The sequence below is a fragment of the Gymnoscopelus microlampas genome (genome assembly GCF_963454915.1).
Source record: "Gymnoscopelus microlampas genome assembly, chromosome: 1".
NCBI lineage: Eukaryota > Metazoa > Chordata > Actinopteri > Myctophiformes > Myctophidae > Gymnoscopelus > Gymnoscopelus microlampas.
In genome coordinates, this window is record NC_139962.1 from 15,159,974 (window position 1) to 15,183,517 (window position 23,544).

Genomic DNA, 23,544 nt, shown 5'->3' on the forward strand with positions numbered 1-23,544 from the left:
TGAGCACAGAGCAGTAGTAGTCGTCCAGATGTTTGGTCTCTACGGCAACAAACGACTTTGGAAACGTTCCCACATGATAACTGGAGTGGTTGAGTCTCTGCTGGCCTCAAACATCAAAATAACCGATATCTAAAAATAACCCTGTGGCTCATAATCGTTCCACAGCCTCTTAAATTCTCCGATATACTCCGTTCAGCTGGGCACAGGACATGCACCAGGCCCAGCCAGGTTGTGTTCAGGAAGCCTTTGTTAATTCTTATACTCTGGATACATTTACAAAGATGCCAATGATTTTTCTCCTGGCACAGGAAATCTGATGTCGAGAGACATCAGAGACACGTGTGAAATAAGGGATCTAAAAGAATCTTTGCTTCCATTTAGATCCAGCCTGGGCAAGAACGCCACATTTTCTGTGCAGTAATATTTTATTTCAACTTTACATGCCGTGTTAAAAAAATCAACAAAAAATAGAATGAAAACAAAAGACCATTATTATTTACACATTCACAGTACAACTTTACAACATTATCTACACGCTCAAATACTCTGGAGAACATAATATACAGCTGGCCTTGCATCGCCACGTTGCACAGTATTTCAAACAAAAGTACACACTGACAAAAAAAATCTGGTTTTATCTGCACATACATGGAGCTCAGAGTGAAATCATAAAGGCTTCAATTGAGATTGCAACAGAAACACCCAGTTCATATTGCAATGTACAAGGCAGTTGAGCATAGCCGGCATGTGTGTATGTCTGTGTATGTGGGTGTGCCTGCGTGTGTGCACGTAAGTATGTGTGTTTGTGTGTATAGGAACAAGCCCAAACACTGGTTGATGATTGGCAGAAAGTCTTTACATACAATCATCACTTGTAAACAAAATGTGGCTTTGGGCTCAACAACAGGCAACTGACACAAGTATTATAGATATAACCCAAATCATGTACCCATGTACCCATTACTAAGGTTTTGTTCAGACTGCAGGCAAATCTGATTCGTTTCTCAAATACCATCTTTAGGACTCTGTCCATACTGTTTGCAAGAGAAGTAGGATTTGTGTATTCAGATATCATAGACACTACTTTATCTGGATTGGTTGCTGTGATAACTTAATGATTTATTCAGACTATTGCTGTGTCGTGAGGTTGTAGATTGCCTATTTATGGCGAGAGACAGTCATACGACAAAATATATATCAGGCTTGAGTGTACCGAGTGTCCAGACTGAGACGCATCTTCAGAACTCAGATTGGAATAGTATTTCAAACCACCTAGGAATGCGTTCACGTTTCAAATGCCACTAGCAAAAGCTTCAAAGTATTCTTTTTTTTTTGTTTTACTTGATTAATCCGATTCCAATCTGGATAGGGCAAAAATATGATTTGGGCTGCCAGTCTGAACACAGCCTGAGAAACAGTCCCTCGGTCCTCTATCCTGGCTACTGAAGACAATCCCTGTCACTGTACAATCCGGGGGAATTACAGATGTTGCATGACCACTGCTGACACATGGCAATAAATGGCTTTCACGTGAATACTGTGTTGAGCCTAATTTATAAGTCACTGTACAATCTCCAGGGGAAAAAACATAATTCAACTAAAACATTTTCGGTGGAAAATCTTCAGTATAAAATTTGCCAATAGTATGGGTGGCTGTGTTGAGCAAGGATGTGCTGTGCTGAGAGGACTACTCCAGAGACTGTCAAGTGATACATACGGTGCCTCAACACCCTGGTCATGAAAATAATACATTCACTGCATGGCACCTTTATGTGGCAAATTAACACCCTTCTCTCAACACCGGAGTGAATCAAGGCGTGAATTAATCAATGCCCCCCCCCAAACAAACGAACCATGCTTTACCTTCAACTAGCATTTGCAGGTGGAATGTTTGTAGGTTCATTTAGTCTTTGTTTCCACATTAGAGAGTGTGTTTTTTCCTTTATTCCCAACACACACTTTTATGAATTGCTATCAAATTGAGTATATAAAATTCCTTATATAATACATGACAGTAAGATACTCAGGACCAGTTGGGACATAGCCAATATAATACAGTAGATCATTCATTGGATAAGGCACACAATGCACAGATTCAGGTTCACTTGCCTAAAAATATGTATACTTCTATATATAGGTATGTACAGGATCTTGTCATTCCCAGCATGACTCTTTAGGACACATTGGTTAAGTGTTGTGTTGATTGTACACTGGCCACTCACAGGGAAACTGCACAGGGAACATGGGCTACAGAACCAGCAAGGCAGATGACAGATCTCTCAAATCCAGGCATTGGTCTTAATTTCTTGATCAAAATGAATATGGGAAGAGGCTGACCTGATGCTAATGTGTTCACACAGATGGCTTCTATCAGTGCACGTGTTCATTTGGTAGGCGATAAGACTGTCACCGTGCCTGGAATTTTAAACGCACACACACAAGAACTGATCCAAAGGTGTTTGAATTTTAACACGTGTGAGTGGGGTAGATGAAACAATACCAAGGCAAACCATTTGTTCATTCAAAACGCATTTAGGCTAATGTGAGAAATGTAATCGTTTTTACAATTTAAAAACAAAATCATTGCTACATAGAAGAAAAAGAGTCTCTTCAGCCATTATTATGATTCCTACATGGGGGAAGGAGAGGTAAAGGAAGAGTTCAGTCCTGGAGGAAAGAGGTTTCTACTGTGTCTAGCCAAACAATTTTATCTTCTAACAGTGCATTGGCTTGATGGGCAACCGAAATGGTGGGTGGGCACAACAATATACACAAGCTCTCGCGCACACACACGCACACACACACACACACACACACACACATATTCAAGTCAGGGGACATTCTAAGCAGGTAGAAAAATTAATTGAATGTGTTGGAGACTAAAACACACTCCACAAACAGCTTAATTTAAAACCAGTAGCAGCAAAATGGATTCGGTATAGAATAACAGTGAGTTAGAGAGCCTCTGTCCCAGCCGACATCTAGACCAACCTAACCCATGACTCAACAGCCCCTAAATAGGAGGGCCACACTTAAGTTGTTGATCAAGGTTTTAAGGTAGATCCTGTGGTGTGGGGCCACCATTCGTGATTGCAAGGGTGTGCGCCAAGCTGTTTTCCAAACGACACACTTAATACACACATTTCATTTTCCCCTTAACTGTGATTCTGTCCTGCGTCCTATCGGATTGTGTTTTATAGTCTCATCATGTATTTCAATAATGTACTGTATATTATAATTTTAGTCTTCTCTCCTCTCCCAAACGCCTAGCTGACACACCTCTCTGTACAGTTCACATTAGTGGGAAGACAGTGCTCAAAGGCAGTGACAAAACAAGAGCCATTCTTCAAGTATTCCTATGTGGGCATCATACTACAGACTCAGCCCCACATAACGGCCCCCACTGGTGTCATAAACCTCGTACCAAATACAGAACAGGCTACACGCAAGCCCAGAGGTGCTGTAGGCCGGGGCACAGCAGACACCCTACTCTCTGTCCACGGGCTGGGGCTGCCATGACAAGGGACAGAGATTGCGACATAAGAAGCAAGCCCCCCATGGAGTATCTTTGGCCACTTGTGTGATTTTCCCTTTTTTTTCTTGTGTGAACGGATGTGCGATTCGATGGGGGTACACACCTCAGCACACAGACACACACTCTAGGCCCCTACCCCATCCTCAGGTTTCCCTGAGCCCTCGGGGCTCCTCTAACTCAGAAGAGTCTAGTCTCAGAGCTCGCTCAGATGTGTCCACACTCCTAATAGCTGTACTTGTTGACAACTCTCATCTGTGAAGTCTGTGGCGAGAAGCTGCTGTTGGGTTTCGGCGGCACGTCAGGCTTTAGCGATGGGGTCCGTTTGACCCCCGTACGGGGAAGTGAGCCATGCCCGCTATAACTGCTCTGTCGGGATAGGGAGGGAGGGTGCGGCGAATGCATCCCGTACCCAATTGCTCCGCCATGGGAGTCCAGTCTGGAGGGCGGCGCTGGGGCCATGTATCCCCCTCTGTTCATGCTGTGATGTCGAGATACAGAGACCCCCATGGTCACCCCGTTTGGTGACGTGGACAGGGAGTGTCTCTGGGAGGCGCTCCGGTGGAGATGGTACCCTGCTCGTTGCCTCTCCAAAGTACCGCCCATGCTCAGGCTCAGGCTGCCTGTCGGCGAGGTCGGAGTGCTGGACAATGGAACGTCGACTCTCTTGGTCGGGCTGTGCCTGGGCAGGGAGGAGGAAGGGGAGTACAAGGAAGCCTCCCGGCTGGGAACCTTAGGGGGAACCTCCGTCAGGGCCTCCATGGGCTCTAGCATGAGATGTTGCCTTGGCCGGGGCCCCCCCGCTCCGTCCTGGAGGATGGCCTTCGGGTTGGCCCCGGCATCGTTTAGGTGCTTCAAAAGGTCATTCAGGGTGTTCCTCGCATCCACACACTTCTTCTGCTCTTTACGGCTTCCTTTGGAGTCAGCGCTCTTTGACTTCTTTTCAGAGGAGCACTGCAGAGTGTCATCGTCGTGGTTGCCACTGTCGTGCGTGGCATTGGGCAGCACCACAGCGCTGGGGATGTGGGAGTGGCCCAGCGCAAGGTGAGGGTGGTGGGGGTTGGATTGAGGAGGCGGCGGGGAGGAAGGGAGGAACTGCGGGCTCTTGGCAGTCGAGTTGGACTCCTTGCGAGAGCTGCTGACCTTCCCATGCGGCCGCTCCCACTGGTTCATGATAGGCTGCAGACCTTTCTGCTGCAGGACCGGTGTGGATTCGGGCGTGGGCAAGGCAGCCAGCTCAGGCGGCTGGCAGCCATCCCGCAGGATCATGGTCTTGGTGTCACCGTTGGGTGCGTTTATATCCTTGCCGTTGCTCAGCAGGTTGGTGTACAGCTTGGGGGAGTCGATGTCAGGCTGGTACTCCTGGGGGACAACAAAAGGAGACAAAACAAGGTCACTTCCTGTTCCACCATCAGTGGCAACAGTGACATAACAGGGTGCTGCTGTGGTGGCCGTACCTTCACAGGGCTGTCGAAGAGGCCGTTGAGCTTGGCAAAGCTCCCGGTGGAGTCTGAGCAGGACGGTGCCGACTCAGCATCCTTGTGGACGTGTCTCGGCTTGCGGAGGAAGGAGTCTCGGTAGCAGAAGACCACCAGGCCGGCGAGCAGAGCGCCCAGTAGGAAGGCGGCAAACACACAGGTAATGAGGATGTTCATGTGGACCATCTGATTCGCGTCCCCCGACTGGATCTCCCAAATGCCTACAGATTGACAGGGGATTGATTAAGCCCACGATGAAGCCCGTCTTGATAGCACCTCCCCTGCAGAAGTGTGCATGTTTGTGTGTCAACTCAACCATGCATGGATTTCTGCCTTTACCCCCTTAAGGTAGCCTGTGAGCCAGAGCCAAAATGTTTATACTGTATACTTAGACATTAATATTACATTAAACCCAGTTGAAGAAGACACATGGTGAAAATTGCCATAAGCCATTTGGTACCCACATCCAGATCACCATCTATAATAAGTAGTACTATGTTAGTTTAGAAGGGAATAATTTAAGTGTTGCCTCGTTCCACTAGAGACATCTTGTCATGCATTTAACCAGAAGAAAAAAGTTGTTAGGTGTGCAATCCCTTTTTGGGACAAGAAAAAACAAACCGTTCCCCAAAAGATCAACCACAGGAGGTTTGTCAGATGAAAGAGGCACAGTGTTTGCCTTCCAGGTGTAGAGGAACCTTCCAGCAGAACTGGAGGTTTGTTAGTAACCACAGACATTACAAAGAGTTAGTCATCCACGGTGCAGTTGAAATTGCAATGTGGCGAAGGTGAAGCAGAGCTGGCCAATCATCTACCATCCTGGGTAAACTGTTACCACAGCCAGGATGACAGGAGCTTTATACCGGCAGGCAGAGAAATTAGGGCCAAAGAAAAGATGCAAGAAGAATGCTAGAACAGCCACTGAAGGGTGTAATGTTAGACAAACTAGGAAAGCTATAGAAAATAAGTTGAAAGAAGGAACATAAATAAATAATATTTTCACCATGGATAATAAAAATACACAAATAAAAATATAAGTAAATCAAGATGCAATATAACAAATGAAAAATCAAAATGATATGTAATAGATACAAAAAAGTGAAGTCTGCCGTATTATCTGATGGTAACCCTTAATAGTTGCCTGTGTGTGTGTGTGTGTGTGTGTGTGTGTGTGTGTGTGTGTGTGTGTGTGTGTGCCTGTGCCCATGCCCATGCATGAACGGTGCATGCATGTGCACCAAGTGAGCATTTTAGTGGTGGCGTGTGTGTGTGTGTGTGTGTGTGTGTGTGTGTGTGTGTTTATTCAGATGCATGCGCTGTGCATACATGTACACTGAGTGTTATGTGCATTTGCATGTGTGCGTGTCAGCATTTGGAGTGTGCTTTTTGGCAGCTATCAGATAGGGCTCCATGCAGCTAGCAGGCTGCCTCCCTGTGGGCCTTACCCTCGTGGCCCCTTGAGAGAGAGTCTAAAGAATGGGAGGTGGCTGGGTCATCCTGCTGCACAAAGCCTGAGCCGTAGAGCTCTGGACCGGGCCCAGGGATGGGGCCCTGAGTGGGAATGAGTACAGGGGGGTGTATGGGCCCACTGGGCTGGCCAGTGACTGGCGGTGATGATAACTCCATGTCTGTGGTGACAAACAAATTGTTAATAAAAAACCCGACGCGGACACGGGGGCAAAGCACAGTGTTGTTAACATCCCCGTTAGTAGGCATGGCTAATGGCCACTTTTAGAAAGAGGTTAGTGTCCCAAGAACCAAGACAGGTCTTCACTGAATACGTTCCGTCATCAGAAGGCTGTCATCACCATTAACCTTAAGCAGAATCTAGGCTATTTTTGGCTAAAGAATTTGGCATTCACTGATCAACGGAAGTACAATTTTCGCTCAGACAGTTTGAAAGGGGAAAAGGCCCTCGAAGATTGAAAGAGAAGTTGATATACAACAGCGATGATATAAGAAGAAGGTGGGGGACCAGTAGTCATGCAAGAGGAATAAGGAGGTGGCACAGGAAGTCATGAGTGACAAAAGGAGGAGTCTTGTGTCAAGGTAGGCCTGGTGGATCTGTTTTCGGTAATGACGAGAAATGACGATGACGATGAGGTGTTGAGTAGGCGTCATTGTTGAGAAGGATGAATGAGAAAAGGGGGGAGAGGGAGTAGAGAGACAGGGTAGCAATGCTGAACTCAAGGAGAGAAACCATTTGAGTAAAAGATCAAACTAACCAGAGGTTGGGTCGCCAAATGATTTGTAATCTGGCGCTGATGTAGTAGCCAAAAATGCTAAAAGAATTCAAAAAAGGACAAGAAATCAGTATAACGGAATCATAAAGGGGAAAAAGTAAAATTAAAGAGTGCAGTTTATTTGGATTAACTATAAATAGGCAAAGCACTCGCTGTAGGAGACGTTTTTTCTCCAGGCCTGAACACTGAAGCCTCTGGAAGTCCTCTGGTTCTGATCAGTACTAAAGTTCAGCCTGGGCCATGTTCAGCTGGTACAAACGAAGGGACCAGTTGGATCATAAAAGTTCATTGTGTTTACACTAATATAGACCTCAGCATCTTGTACCAGCTGAACATGCCCCTAAGGTGTACATGTCCATGTTTCTGTCTTACAAGGTGGCATTAGTTGCATGTGGCCATGTACTGTATATGTAGATGTACAACATGTTAATACTGCACATAGAGTCATGTAGGGGCAGGTTACTGGAGTGGTGTTGAGTGTGCGGGCTTTTCTTGTGTGTGTGAAACTAGATGATGGGACATGGAAGTTAATGCCCTACCATGACAGTCTCCTAGATGGGCGGTGTTTCCAAACTCGACATCCTGTTCATATCCAGCCCTAAGAGAGAAAACGACAGACAGAAAGCAGACAGAGGGAGACGGAGAGAAACAGAAAGAAACGGAAAAGAGACATTAGGTAATTCAAGCTGCGAGACAACTTAGGATAACACTTTATTAATCCCCCAGGGGGATTCTTCCCATTACGTTATCTACTCTTTGATGCAACTGTATCCTATCTCTGTGGGGCTAGTACTTACAGAACACCAGGCTGTATCCTCTCACATGCGGCATGAGGCTTCCAGCCACAGTAGGGGTCTCTTGATGCGATGCAGGACCTGGATACACACACACACACACACACACACGCACACACGCACACACACACACACACAGAAAACACCACCATCAAACACAAGGTGTAATAATTCGGGGAGGAAAGCCATTAACCTTTGGCTGACTGAACGTTAGCCTCCAGGCTGAAGGTATTATTGTTATGACTTTCGCAGAAAAACAAAACAATAAAAAGGCGCAAGTGTGGCACAGAGTAACCTCTGAGGTGTTTTGCAGTCACTCACTTGTGGCAGGAGGAATGCCTCTCGCAGCGACTGAGGGGCATGCGAATGACGCAGCTGGAGAAAGCCACGTAGATACTGTGCGTGTCTTTGTCCACGTGCAGGGAGAGGACACGCTTGTCGTCCTCTCGGCTCGAGAGGCACCTGGGGAGAAAGAGAGAAAGATAATAAGCAACCTGATCAGGGTTGAATCAGATAAGTCTGTCTACTGTTTCACTCTCAACGACTAATCAGATGTTAGGAGGAATGGATCACAAAAAGCTTTTCCACGGTTTAACAGGGTTGTAACCTCTGGCACACGGGCATGCACATTTACACACACAAAGAATTACTGACTAACCGGAAAGGAAAGGAACGAGAAGAATAGAATCATGGCAGGCAGAGAGTGAAACGAGGTGGATGCTTTTCGTACTTAGCCGTGTTGAAGACGTCCATCTCTTCCAACAGCAGGCTATCGTTCAGGGATACAGCGGAGGTCTTGGCCAGAACCTTGAGCACCACTCCGGCCTCTGAGCCAACGAACACCACTGTGTAGTTTTTGTAGGGCCCCGCTGTGTTGTCCACTGCCAACGCTGTCAGCCTGTACCTGCAAAGCCAGATGGCTTAAAGTCACAGGCAATATTTTTCCGCGAAAAGCAGACACGGCCATTTGAATAATAAGGGAAAACACATGGGCCCTCCGGCTACGAGAGGTCATGAGATCAACCTTTCTGGATGCGTTTGTATATGCCTTCCTCCTTTTACCTGACACGTGTCTTGGTGAACCAGGGCTCGTCGCCTATGGAAGGAACAGCTGTGTCCATGAGGGGGTGGGACTTGATGAACTGCAGCGTTTCATCCGGGAACTCAATGGAGGTCTTATAGGACTCAGCTGGAGCGTGACCTGCACAGCACCCAGGCCTGGGGCACAGGACACACACACAGAGGGCAAAGGTCACACAATGGCCTATACTATCACCCACCAGGGACTAATAAAGCGTATTGAAATGGATTGAAGCACGGAGAAAGGGGGTGGGGGAGAGGCGCAGGTGCTTGATTAGGTCCACAAAAAGGCCCCCCAAATGGAAACATAAAATATACATATATAGTTATCCCCATCAATGATTTACATGGGTAATGAGGCGCCGCATGGACTTTGTGTTTTGGTCACAGGGCAGGGCTGCCGGCATATGCGATGACTGTACACACGTTAAATATGCAACGTGTCTAATTGTGACAGATTCATTATTTATTCATCAGCAGATGGTGAATGTGTTTGATGGGTCATAGCTAATAACCAGTCCTGTCTCTGATGACAAAAACGATTTGATTTCGTTGGGATTAACCCGGACAGAGAAAGGTTAGGGAGGGGTCAGATGACAGGTGGCTTGCACATAACATGTCAAGTGTCATCGTGGGTGTTCCCGATGCCTGATTTATACTTGGCAGCACATTGTGTCGTGCACTGAAAATAGACAATCTAAAAGCTCACAACGCATCGCATTGTGATCTTGTAGATTTGCTCTTTTCTGTGCGACGCTGGTGCACAATTAAGTATAAATCAGGCTTCAAAGTTGCATCTAAGGTCGACATTGACCATACTCACACGCAGGCCATTTTACTTCATTTGTATTTTGTACAAGAGCAAAGAGCAAGAGCAAAATGACCAGCATGTGAATATGGTCAATTGCTGTTTTATTTAAAAGTTGCCGGGTTAAAAGTTATAAGCCAACTTGGCATAGCACCACCTAAATGTTGTCTACCTGGGCTTGGGCAACTTGTCCTCTGGGAATGGGGTCCACACAGAGTCAGCAGTCTTCTGCTCCTTGAAGCGACCCTGGAAGACCTTCTCTATGTCGACCATTGAGAACGCACAAACCGCAGATCCTGGAATACTGGGGGGGGGGGGGGGAAACACAATGTCAACACCTGATGCCAGTGATTGAATTACCATTGCTGGGACTGGGCATGTGAAATACTGTCCATTGTTATCTGTTGTATGTTTTAAAGTGAGGATGAACTTTGGTACAGCCATGGGTTAAATAGCTACGTGGCCATGGTATGGCCATATAATTGACAATAAATCAATTATGTTTATCTGTTTGTCATCCTTTGCAATGTGGGGAACAGCAGTAGCACTTTCTTCCCTCTCGCCATTCACTCACTCTACATAGGGAAACAGGTCTTAAAATCACACTATTTTGACACATAAATGAACAAAAGACTAATCTCCAATATAACATTCACACTTTAGATACTCTGTGTGTAATAAGGTTTTAAAAATGCATTTAGTTTTAGCTGAAAGAGATACTAAACAGCTGCTCTTGCTCACCTGGCCATAATATGGCCAAATTATTGACAATAAATCAATTACGTTCATATGTTCCTCCTTTGTTCTGTGAGGAACCGCAGAAAATCACACTATTTTGGCACATAAATGAACAAAATAATAAACCCCAATGCAATGTTCACACTTTAGATACTTTGGGAACATGTGGAAAAAAGCTCACCTGTTCATCTGCGTGGTGAACACGCCCACCAGAGAGGGGACTCCGTCGATGTCGATGATATCGGTGATGGACTGAAGCACGTCGAAGTAGAAGAAGGACTCGCCTGGGACAGAGCAGTTGAGCCTGGCCTTCACGAATGACGTCCAGTGCTTTTCTAGCACGCGTTGAGACCCACCGACGTCATTCTTGCAGATCCTTGCCACGCGAGAGTACACAGCCTGCCGAGGAGCCGGACAGAGAGAGGACAGTTCAGGACAGAAGGCTGGCTGCGAGAACGAACGGCGCTTAAAACGCTTTCAACATCGTAAATAATGCATCCGTCCACCCTTTGGTCCTGCTGCTCAATGCACACGTTAAAGCATGCACACTCCCGACTGTGTGCAAGGGAGCAAAAGAAAACGCCATGCCCATTAGCTTTGACTTTTCTTCAGCCGGCGTCTTGTGAGTGTATTTGCATGAGTCATTGTGCACGTTGCCAAGCCATTGGGTATAAATGCGTGTAAAACAGTTCGGCTAAGATGGCTTTAATAATTCACCAGTGCAAACCTCCATCAGAGGCCAGGTGTCATTCCCAGCATTAGTAGGGATGAAATATTTATTAGGTGGTAGTTGATGGAGGACACTTGCTTCTTGAAGCCTGATCAGACCAACCATTCTCTGGATGACACACAGTCAAATCTAAAGCTGGACACCGCAATAGAGCAACCTAATGCCCTCTGTTCTGTGTGTGTGTGCGTGTGTGTGTGTGTGAGAAACAAAGAGTACAAATCCTCTTAGGGCATAACAGTTTGACAGAAGCAGAACATATCTGGAGAAAATTAATTGTTCAATGCTCCCACGTACATTCTAAAAAGACTGCGTGGGATTTTTAACTCGCGATTACACCAAGATGGACCGCCTTACCTTGCCCAGATTGTTGTGCTCCACTGCGATCTCACGGTAGAAGAAATACACATAATTCCCATACTCCACCGCATGAAGGAAATGAGGCTCTGCAAGACAGAGAGAGTGGGGGGGGGGGGCAAGGACAGACTATGACAAAGTGTATTTTTGCATCGTCACCATCACTGTGCATTCTGCATATTTCAGTGATTTTTACAAGTCAGTATATGACTGGGAGTGACCTAGATCGCCTGGGAGAGAACAGGACATGTTCCCAGGGAGAAAAGACATGTGGAAGAACTCTTACTAACAGCAGCAAAACAACCACACCTAATGCCATGCACAATAGTTTTAACTAACTATTTTAACTTGTTTTTTGTTTATCGCTAGCTGAAAGATAGACAGGATAGAGGCAGAGTTGACTATTTGATGGAGAGTCTCATGTACCTTTCAGCCACTTGGAGTCATATTTGATGGTCCGGAGGGCTGAGCCATCCCCCATACTGCGATAGATGACAGCATCGCTGGCCTGGAAGTCTGCCACTGTGGCCGAGTAAAGCTTCCCATCTGAAAGAAACAACGGTCATCACAAACTTGGATATATGTGTTTTGTTAGGCCTGGCTCACACAGTTAAACAATCGTTTTGTCGCTGCCTTATGCCTTACGTGAAGCATAAGGCCATTTCAATTAATTCCCTATGGAAGTCACATAGTTTGATAAAACTGACTTGCCTTAGGGGAGGGGGGGTAGAGCGATAGAGCCGTGAGGCAAGTCAGTTTTATCAAACCATGTGACTTCCATAGGAAATTAATTGAAATGGCCTTATGCCTCACGTAAGGCATGAGGCAGCCACATAACACTTGTTTTAACTGTGTGAGGGGGGCCTTACAGATAGGGCCACGTCATCATGACTGCAGGTTTTACACCTGATTTATACTTAGTTGTCTTGCACCAAAAATAGCAGATACACAAGCTCACAATGCATTGCACTGTGATGCGTTGTGAGACACGATCCGCAACTCAGAATAAATCAGGCTTTAATTTGTCTAATTGATGAAGGCTTTGCGGTTGCCAATGGGGGCATGAGTGGGTAAGCATTAGCTGTGCTTCCCAAAGGGGGAAAAAGTGTGTCTGCACTTGATCAGCTTACCAGCAAAGAGTGCAACGTTGGTCTGCTTGGCATCAAATGGGCAGCGTGCCAGTCCACTGATCTCCTCTCCGTCAAACTCCAAGTTATCCAGCTGAAAAGGAGCACAATACGCAGTGTGAGATGAAAATAAAACTTTAATTGCACATGCATACAGATAAAACAAAAACAAGAAAGTCTGCCAGAGTGTGTGAGTGAGTGAGTGAGTGTGTGCATCAGAGCATTCTGCGTGCACTCACCCTATAGTATCTGCATGTGGGATTGAAGCCATTGGTACCGCAGATAAAGACCAGGTCATCATTTCTTGGGACCAGCACTTTGATGAAGTTATGGCACTCGTCCTGCAAAAACAAAAAAAGAGAGAGAGACAATTTACTTGCCTGCCAGTGCTCACTGTGCACATCTCTATCAGTGTGTGCTGAAATATGCAAGAGAGGAGATGGGTGAATGAGTTGGCTACTTACTCTGTGTTTTCCCTTGACAGCGCACATCTCTCTGTCCGCTTGGCCAGACCGCCACGTTAGCTTCTGGAAGCAGCAACACAGAGGACCGTTAACACACAACCATGACCACAAACACACACACACTTTTTACTTCCACTCTCTCGTTTTATAGCCTGTCCAATGTGTGATAAATGGCTCTGTATTTTTCTATAGAGCTCTGAGAGTGTTTGTGGACTGTCAAGAGCAGCTCCTGGACCAGACTCTTACCCTGTACGGGATGATCTCATTCCTGTAGGATTCTCGCAGACTCACTAGGTACACCTGGTCTCTGTGGGCAGACATGATAGAACACACAGCTCACTGACTGCAGAGTACTAGCAACAACATGGCAACGGCTTTTACTGATTATTAATGTTTAACCCATTAAGACCTGAGGCCGCTTCTAAACATTTTCTAACTCCTAACAGTTTTTCGGAAAAAAATATAAAAAAATAATTTTCACAATTTTTCAAAAATAGCAGATCTACAAGCTCATAGCGCGGCACTCGGTGCCGCGCTATGAGCTTGTATATCTGCTATTTTTGAATAGCCAAAGAAATCTAAAATGACACAGATGCGTTCCCGGTCTTAATGGGTTAACACTTCAAAGAGTACCACGGTCTGATGTCAAATCCACACCCTGGGTCATGAAGAAATTCTCCCATTAAAAAATCCACACATTCATACACGGACGGTGGAGGAAATCTTACAAGGCACCAACCAGCTCATCTGGAGCAGTTCGGTGTTAAACTCTGAGAGTGTACAAATGGATTAGTTCCATTTGTACTCTCTCAGACTGAGAGAGTACAAATATGTAACTGAGAGTCTCAGTTACATAACACTCAGGATTTTACGGTGTAGTGTCCAGTTGTTGCCCGGTACATTATTAGTGTTAGTGGTCAAATTAATCACGGTGATCATAAATATCAAGACGTGTAAAGATGCCAGGAAAGCCCCTGACAGTGCATCAGGCCTGGGGTTGATGGACATCATCCCCGGATGCATGCTCGCCATACACATTAGACAGGGTGCCTCCATGCCACATATCCAATAACACTAAGAGCTTTTTCCCTTATACCATCATTTAACTGCCAAAGAGTGAGCAAATGCATGAGTGAGAGGGAGGAGGGGAGAAAATGTTAAAGAGAGAGAGAGAGGAATGAGAGAGGTGTAGTGTGGGCGTGTTTCATTTACCTGCCAGCGATGAACAGAGTGTCCTGTATCTTGGTCATAAGTTGAAAGTCGAGGCGATGCTGTGATTCGTTCCCAGAGGGCCTGCCTCTGAACACTGGGTACTGCCGTGCGTCTGGACCACACACACACATACACACAGTTATTGGGAGACTCAGATTGTGATTTAATGCTCTACACTAGTTGGTTTTTAATAGCCAAAAATCATTATTTTTTATTAGTAGTAGTAATGGCACGGAAACATGAAACACACACAGTTCTTACTGGATCGCTGACTCTGAAGTGTAAACGCACAACAATTTTAATTTAATCTTTCAATAAAGGAATTAATGCTACTGCGCCGTTACTGCTCAGTTACTAAATTAATGCTGTTTGTGTGCGTGTTTGTGTTCATGTGAGAGGTAAAACAGCCTAGATCAGCACATCTCTTTAAGCTCTCCCGGTGCCTCAGAAAGATTAAAAAAGAAGCCTTTTAATATTACAACTGACAATAGAACACTTAGATTTTATTACTGCCGATATGCTACGCTCAAATCTGCTTTCCTGACAGGACTGGAGAGAATTGACTGCTGATATTTGTCTTAAATTGTACAACTAACACACACTATGCACAACTACAGTATATTGACTCTTCAGTTGCGTTTGTATATACTGTAAATTAAAAATATAGTTGTGGACGGACAGACTTTAAGCAGGGGAAGGGAAGTATTTTATGGTCCCCGGGGGAGGGAAAATTGCTTTCACAGCTTCACCAGGTGATGGCTTAACGTTTCTTGGGACACTTCAACACGTATACTGGGGGTCGATCTGGCCACCTTCCAATTCCCAGACGTCCTCTATACCCACTTATCTATTGCCTCCCAAATGAAGTAGCTATAAAAATCTAATTATAATGCCAATCCCAGCTACTGTGCATGGAATTGTGTAAAGGAACATTTTTGTGTCCACATTTTTCACAGTTGAAAATACGTCATCTTTGTCGTGCAATGCGATCAGCCTTTAGTGTACTCACAGTGTGCATCGACGACATCGAGGGGCGTGCTGTCTTCAGGGAAGCTGACTGCGAAGATTGTGTGTGAGGCTGTCAACAACAGCATCAGCAGCTCACTGAGCAGAAATACTGCTCTCTGACCCATGGCTGCTCACAGACGACGCTTCCTGGTTCACACTGATGGAGATGTTACCTACACACACACACACACACACACAATACTGTCATTAAACAATTGAGCTAAAACTGTAAATCCAGATGACATACTATTTAATTGCATTCATCTCATCACCAAAGCGTTAGACATAACTACTCAAGCGCTATATAATTAGTCGTACAACAAAACATTTGTGCCATTTTTCAAACCGTTTTGCCTATAATGACATGCCCAAAATAGGGACACTAGTGGTTAACAGCTACATAGCATCAAATGTAGTGCCATTTGGTTACCTTTGGGTTTCAAATGTATACAGCAACACTGGGGATTTCACTGGGTACACGTTTTAACGCTAGCTCTCAAAATGACCTCTAGCCCCAAACAAAAAACAAACAAACAAACAGCACTTTCTCCAGAGAGGTGTATGAAAGGGTTCACATTTATGTCCACTTTTCCAGATTTCCTTGTGGGGGCATTTGAACTGTGTGCGTTAGTGAAAAAAACACAGCATACAAGCTGCTGACAGAGCTCTTATAGGGAGAGCTTGGCAGTTTCCCCTCTACCTCTCCCAGCATCTGCTGTCCGAGGGAAGGTCATCCAACTGACCAATGGGGTGTCTCGGTGTGGGTTGTATGCAGCGGAAGTCCACACTGTCAGAGGCATGGTGGGCCTGCTGTCTCTGTGCATCTGTGCTATGATTGGTTCACTCTGGGCCAAGGCTGAGAACCACTCAAAGCTTTGCAACTTCATCACAATCACCACCGGTGCAGTTGTGACCTTAGTTGACATCTATTAGTGCTCTGTTGGCTCTTACTACCCAATTCTTTCCTCGGGGCTGTGTGGTTTATTGAGGTTCCAGTGATTCACTCAGTTTTGTTTGTGTTGATCTCGTCAATTTCAGTTGTTTTAATCATACAGAGATGTACTTTAATTTTGAACAGATGAGTCTACACCGAGTGTTATTTGTGCTGTGATACACCAGCAGCTAAATTGGCAAAAACCTGTATTGTGGGCAAACTGGGCATGGGGTTTGGCGTGTGTGCGTGCATGTGTGTGTAAACCAGTGCTTTAGAGACAGGCTGTGCTGTGTCTGTGCATATTAATGAACATTGTCCAGTCAAATATTTATAACCCAAACAAATTATTAATGCGGGCAAGGCCTGAACGGATATAAACAATTTACCAGGAGACGACATGCAGGCAGAGAGATAGATTAGCTGGGAACACACTGGGATACGAACGTGCGTGCACATGCGCGCACACACACACTTACATAATCACAGTAATGCAAAGATTGATGCATGCACACACACAAACACACACACCAATATTGACACGTTTTTCAATTAGCCCTAAGCACACCTGCTCCAGTGCTGTCTGTGAGCCCAGGCTGCCAGGCCATTAGTGCTCTGATTGATCCACACAGGAAGCATGGCAGATAGGCAGGCAGCTGCCCACAGAGGTAATCTATTAACTTTACCATATACATAAGTGCAGCCGACTTTCTGACTATCTGAATGTGTGCAGGTCTAGGACCTAGTCAATGGTCCACAAGCGGTGACTGTGAGACAAGTCCAGGTGAGCCTTGGGATTGTGTGAGTGTGACAACCACAAACTTTTGATTGAGATATATATATATAGAGTGTGTGTGTGTGTGTGTGTGTGTGTGTGTGTGTGTGTGTGTGTGTGTGTGTGTGTGTGTGTGTGTGTGTGTGTGTGTGTGTGTGTGTGTGTGTGTGTGTGTATGTATATACTGTAAAACTACAAAAGTATATCAGTAAATAAAACATTTCCCAATACAGCGGCAAAACTCTATAAAATGTATAATAATTAACCATAGTCAACCTGGTGTCCCTATTTTGGGCATTCATTGATGTCGTTTTTGTATTAATTAAAATCTTTAAAATATAGACACCTATGAAGGAAGGTGTGCCTTGGTGTGATTTTGACTCACATGTGCCAACATTTTTTAAACCACTGGCCTAAGTAACAGCAATGCCTGAATCCTGTGTTTAATGTCCATGCTAGATGCTAATAATTCTCATTTGGTCACACAAGCGATGTGATGCGTCGGATAAATAGGAATGACAATGACACTCAAGCAGACACTCAAGCAATGACAATCGTAGTGCTGCCAGTGTGTTTGTCATAAACGGTGTGAAATCGCAGATATTCAGCACTTTGCGCGATAGCGAAGTGAGTGACGGAACTGTGTCATTATGACTGAGTGCAATGCAAGGCTTGGTCATGTCAGCACTTCACCTCAATTAGTCCACTTATTAGCTGAATTAAGAGTTTTGATGCTTCGCCATGATGAGCAAATTCCATGATGCGCAGAAAAGGTCACACACTCTGGCTGCAATTTCAGATGTCAATGAGGCGGCATAAGTTGCTGCACTCCAATTTTAGATACAAATGAATCTCTGGCCACAAACGTTCCGCATAGCTATTCAGAACAGTTCATAGATCTATACAGAAGGGCAAATGTCAGCAATTTCATCTAAACGAGAAGTGATGATGCCGCTCCACAACGGCACTCCTCAAAAGCATCACACAACATTTATGATTCGGTTCTGTCCAGAACCGAAAAATAAAATGCCCACAACTGAAAATGTGAAACACCTAGAATTGAAGACCTGAATTGAACCTGGGCACAAACATCTACCAAACACAACAATAGAAAGAGGGTGCTCCAAGATGTAAATAAACTAAGCATCACATTCGAGTTCTATAGCCTCATCATGCTGCCTGGGGCTGTGCTCAAAGCCCCAACTTGCATTTTATTCACAGGTAAATCATTTCCCTGGCTGTCAGGATTTAGCGCCCTATTTGTTACAGCTCTCACTCAAACACACTTTTTTGCTCACAAAACAATAAAAGAGAAAGACACTCTATCCAAAGGCAGAGGCTCAGCTCCGATCTCCCATGATTCCGTGCATGGTAATAGCTGTGCTGTGGGGGCGAAGGCTTCCCTCAGAAACGTTAATGCAAAACAGAAACAGAAGACATCCAGAGGTCAGCGATCTAAAATTACTTCTCAATCTCCAGTGAGCCCAGCATGTTTTCTATTGACTATTCCTCTGCACTCTCTGGTTCCTGCCTTCCAGTGTTTGTGTGTGTGTGTGTGTGTGTGTGTGTGTGTGTGTGTGTGTGTGTGTGTGTGTGTGTGTGTGTGTGTGTGTGTGTGTGTGTGTGTGTGTGTGTGTGTGTGTGTGCGCGCACGCATACATGTTTGTGCATGTGTGATTGTGTGTAGGCCCGGAGACGCTGAAGCTAGTCACGCAACATAGTGCCATTCAGCCTTCCTCCTTTCTGCCTCTGTTATTACAGGCTTTTCAATGTCCTACAATCACGAACTTTCTCTGCTGATGTTGTTGGCTCGGCCCCATGGTGTTAAACACAGGGGAGGGGGCAGGGGAGGGGCGGTTGGATTGCAATTCCTTTTGACTGGTGGGTACGGGGGTTTGTAGTCGACTCTGCTGGTTTAAATGGGAGTTTTTGTCCTGCATCCATGGCACAAGAAATGATTAGCTAGAGCTGCACCGTAAAATCCTGAGTGTTATTTGACCTGTGGGTGAATTATTTTGGTTACACTTTATGAGTTGCAAATGGATAAACAAACACTGAGGATTTTAATGTGCATCATCTTTTTGGGTATCATTTTGGTTACGGCAGGGCATATCATTGATGTCTGGCAGAAACCTTGTATCTCTGTATTTCTTGCAAATGAATGCCCTACTTCGTCATACTAGTATCACACAAAAGTAGCAAAAATAGCCGAGCTACAAGCTCACATAGTGCCGCACTGCGACACGTTGTGAGCTTGTAGTTCGGCTATTTTTGAAACATTTTAAGTGAAAGTGGTTAAGTGTGTCTGTGGGTTTTAAAAATATTGAGAATGTTTCGATCTCACAGGATTTTCATCATTGTCTAGCTACTCAATAAAGTTATCCTTGAAGGCAGTGTGCGGGCTCTACTTCTCTTAAATATTAGTTTCATTGGCCCAGCACCCACTGTCGATGTGCCGTGTAATTAGGTATGCTTTTATAAATATTGAACCAATGAAAAGTAGTAACAAGAGCTTGTGACTAAATAATAACTACACTGGAAAACAAGTTATTTTTTCCATTTCCTGAAAAGTTTTGGATTTTTTTTCCAACCGACAGCAAGGATATACTAGTTTGCCAGCCCCCCACCTCTTATTTGTCACAGCTGTGCATGACCTTTACAGGGAAACCCAACAGCAGGAGTTGGGTAGCAAACAACGGTACTATGTGCGATTTTATAACTCCCGTGTGAATGTGAAGGGTGAACGTAATCCCAGCTGAACAATAGCTTCTGCTCCTTGGGGCAGCTCAGCCTGTCATCCAGCACCACGCTGAGCTGTAAACACACAGCGCACGAAATCAGATAACCGAGGAGTTCAATTTCAGTCATTCCCCCTGATATTCAACTGAATTCTACAATGTATTCTGCTGCCTGGATTTGTACACGCTTGTCTGTTTCTCTGTTTCTAGGCGGATGTGGCGTATGACATTGCTGACCCAGCTCCCAACCGAGGTTCTGAGAAAGCAATCAAGATGCAGCCACAGAGGAGGTGAATCAGCCAGACGATTAAGGCTGCCGTCCACACAGGCCCTGAAATGATTACTACCCCTTCTCCCGCTTCAATAATAACCACTGCCCCTAATCACTCGCTATTTACCCAAGGATTGCTTCTGAGGGGTGGGGGTGGACTTGTTGCTTCAGAGCTTTGGCAGAAAGTGAGGGGCTGTGCCACCCTAAACCGTGCCTCCCTCCTTTCTTCCCTACCTTGGCAAGAGGAGGAGTGAAACAGGAGAAAGGCTGTTCTCAGCAGTAGTTCTGCTATAGTGGAACACAAAGGAGTTGAGCTGCAGGTGTGACTGGTGAACAAAGGGGCTTTGGGCAAAAGAACACAATAGGGCTCCACCCCCGCCGGTGGCCCTGCATGCTCTTGGGGGTTCAGGGGGAGCTGCTCTGGGGCTCCTCAAAGGGGAGAGCGGTAAGAGTAGTACAGTGGTGGGGTCACACAGGGCCCATCTGGAGGAAGAGTCGAATGTTGACTTGAGTTCTGCTCCGGGGCCAGATTTATTTATTTTTTATGCATTGAGAATTGAATAATCTGATCTCAGGTCAGCAGTTTGACAACCGTGCAGCTGTAAAGGGTTAATGCTAATCATTGGAGAGGTTAACGCAGGCTGTTCCGGGGTTACAGTCAGCTCTAGTGGGGGTTAACGGTGGTCGTTCTGGTTGCTGGGCTCTGACCCTGTGGTAAGTGAGGTGGAGTTTAGACACAAAAGCCAGCTGGACGGTCAACATACCATGGCTGGTCCACCTATCAGCTTAGTGCTGCTGTCAGCATCAACATAGGTTCTATAACTTAAGCTGGAGATCTATGACCTATGATCTATGACTAAAGTGGACCACTTTAGTTTTCACACAAAATCACACAAAATTAAAACAATCTGCTTCATGTATCAGTTAATGGAATGGATATCACCGTTTGTTATTTGCCAAGGCCACTCCTTGAACAAAACAATATAGGTGTTGTTGAGTTTAAAATGTACCCGTTTATATTATTGTACCAGTATGCTTCTTTTCCTTAATAATTAATAACAACTTTAGGGATAGTAGCGTGCACTAGATAGTTGGCACATTCGAACCATTTATTTTGTCAGAGACTTCATTTAACCAGTACCTTTTAAGTAGTACAACTAGGCTATTAAAATGCATCGATTTTAAAAGAAAATAAACCACTTAAATGCTAACTTTTTCTTTCACACACAATGTCAGATATTTTTTTTACATTCACTTTTTTTGTTCAACCAATAATTTTAATTTACAGTTTCACTAACGGTAAATAGCCTACCCTACATACGAATATTGCTTCCTTAGCCTAGGCCTACAGCCCACAGAACCCATTCGGGGCACCAGTGTGTGTGTATTGTCCTGGCTGGGCGTGAAGGCATTCAGGATTGATCCGTGGTAAATCTTTTCAACGTGGACACATTACAAAAGACAACAAAGCCGCAGCAGCAGAGTGACAACAGCGATGGCGCTGCGTTCAACTGCCTCCACCACTAATGCATGCACATGGGGCTGGGTTGGAGGAAACCCTCCTTCTATCGCTTCTGTGATCTTCCTCCAAAAAGCTTCTGTCTGTAGCGCATTCTTACAACCAATTACCATATCAATAATACAACATTATTGAATTCAACAGAATTAAGAGCTAAACGTGCTTTAAAGTTTACAGCGCTAATCAGTCGACAATGACATCCGTAAGTGATGGAATCAGTAACCGGAAGACTTGCCCCAAAACACGCTCGCTCCCATTTTTTTCCGCGAACCAGCGGTTATTGTATTCATGTATTGTTTTACTGAGGATAAGGTTTAGGAATACGGTTGAGGTTAAGTTTAGGAATAACGAATAAGGTTAGGTTTTGGCACCGTTTTCCTGAGGTTAAGTGTAGGAATAAGGTTAAGTTTAGGCATAGTTTACTGAGGTTAAGTTTAGGCATAGTTTACTGAGGTTACGTTTAGGAATATGGTTAGGTTTAGGCATAGTTTACTGAGGTTACGTTTAGGAATAAGGTTAAGTTTGTGAATAGTTTACTGAGGTTACGTTTAGGAATACCAGGTGTGACTACCACCAGATTTGCCCCAAGAAGACGACTGTGTTTTGGGGCGAGCGTTTTGGTATTCATGGCATCGGGTTCGACCTTCACGTCGTAGCCACTGCTGTGTAATGTTACGATGATGGGATGATGTGTGAGATCATATCAATGTTGTGCTGCTGCTAGTGACTCCTTTACTGAAGTGAAGCACACATTCCTCAAACTTGTATTGTGACCTGCATCCTTAAGCCAGTTGACACAGCTTGGTGATAAGTTAATGATAAAACAAACTATATTGCGAAATGCGAATAACGCAGAATATATTTTGTTCCAGGAATCCCCCGTGCCAGATTTGTGGATTCTGTTGTTAGAATCATGTTTCAAAAATATTCCACATTTTGCACTTTTTAAAGATTTCTTTTTTTTTAATGGCAGATCTACAAGCTTGTAGATCGGCTATTTTCAAATAGCCAATGTACATTATGTTGAAATCTCTGCACAAAAGGTTTTGACAGTCAGAGAGCTACTCCAGTGAATAATTAGACTTGACTCACCATCGACGCGTGTGCTTTGGTTTAATTGCATGATCTTATCTAACTGCTTACCATAAATCTTTCACTTTTATTTTCTATATCTATAATATTCTAATCTAGCTCATGACATGTGTCTCTCAAAAAGTATCTGTTAGAAACAATAACAGCCAGTGGGGTTTCGTGAAATCCTTGGCTTTTAAATGTACACAAAAAAACGAATCCTCAGGTAAATTTCAAAGACAGGAAGAAAAAAAATGATACGAGAGAGAGAAATACCCCCAAACAAGCATTATACACACTTAATCCAACAATCACACGGCGTAGACACCTACCTTATAAATGTATTCATGAGTAGGGCGATCCAAACGCAGGTTATTATATTCCTTTTGTAATCCATTTAAGGAGAAAACAATCAGCCTTTAAAAATCCTTAAATTTTCACGTTCCATTCGTTCCCCACTTTTCTTATCCAGTTGCGCACAGAAATTAATTCCGATCGCTAGAGAGGAGCCGTGTGTCTCCCTGCCTGACTGCACTGTGTCCGTCTCTCTCCGGGACTGATCTTCAAAGCGCTACAACACTACAGCGACCAAACTCCCCCCTCCCTCATCTGATCTACCAGCCCCTTCAACTACTATTAACTTTGGAAAACCAGAGGGAAAACATAAACAT

At 44.8% G+C, this 23,544-nt stretch overlaps 1 protein-coding gene across 3 annotated transcripts; it reads right to left on the minus strand.

Annotated features, from left to right (window-relative positions):
* Window positions 1–412: 412 nt before the first annotated feature.
* Window positions 413–23,412, minus strand: sema6d (semaphorin 6D). 3 transcript variants are annotated; one of them, XM_084044013.1, is made up of 20 exons: window positions 23,206–23,412; window positions 15,570–15,741; window positions 14,561–14,672; window positions 13,595–13,655; window positions 13,349–13,411; window positions 13,124–13,225; window positions 12,888–12,978; window positions 12,184–12,303; window positions 11,758–11,846; window positions 10,855–11,072; window positions 10,108–10,239; window positions 9,110–9,265; window positions 8,778–8,951; window positions 8,369–8,509; window positions 8,051–8,128; window positions 7,793–7,851; window positions 7,236–7,292; window positions 6,456–6,638; window positions 4,990–5,231; window positions 413–4,894 (listed from the first exon to the last, which is right to left on the minus strand). In XM_084044013.1, the coding sequence occupies exons 2-20, from the start codon at window positions 15,691–15,693 to the stop codon at window positions 3,758–3,760; spliced, it is 3,339 nt and encodes a 1,112-aa protein (XP_083900139.1). In that variant the 5' UTR covers window positions 15,694–15,741; window positions 23,206–23,412; the 3' UTR covers window positions 413–3,757. The 3 variants fall into 3 exon arrangements, with proteins under 3 accessions (XP_083900139.1, XP_083900140.1, XP_083900141.1); XM_084044014.1 differs by lacking the exon at window positions 7,236–7,292; XM_084044015.1 differs by lacking the exon at window positions 6,456–6,638.
* Window positions 23,413–23,544: the final 132 nt, after the last annotated feature.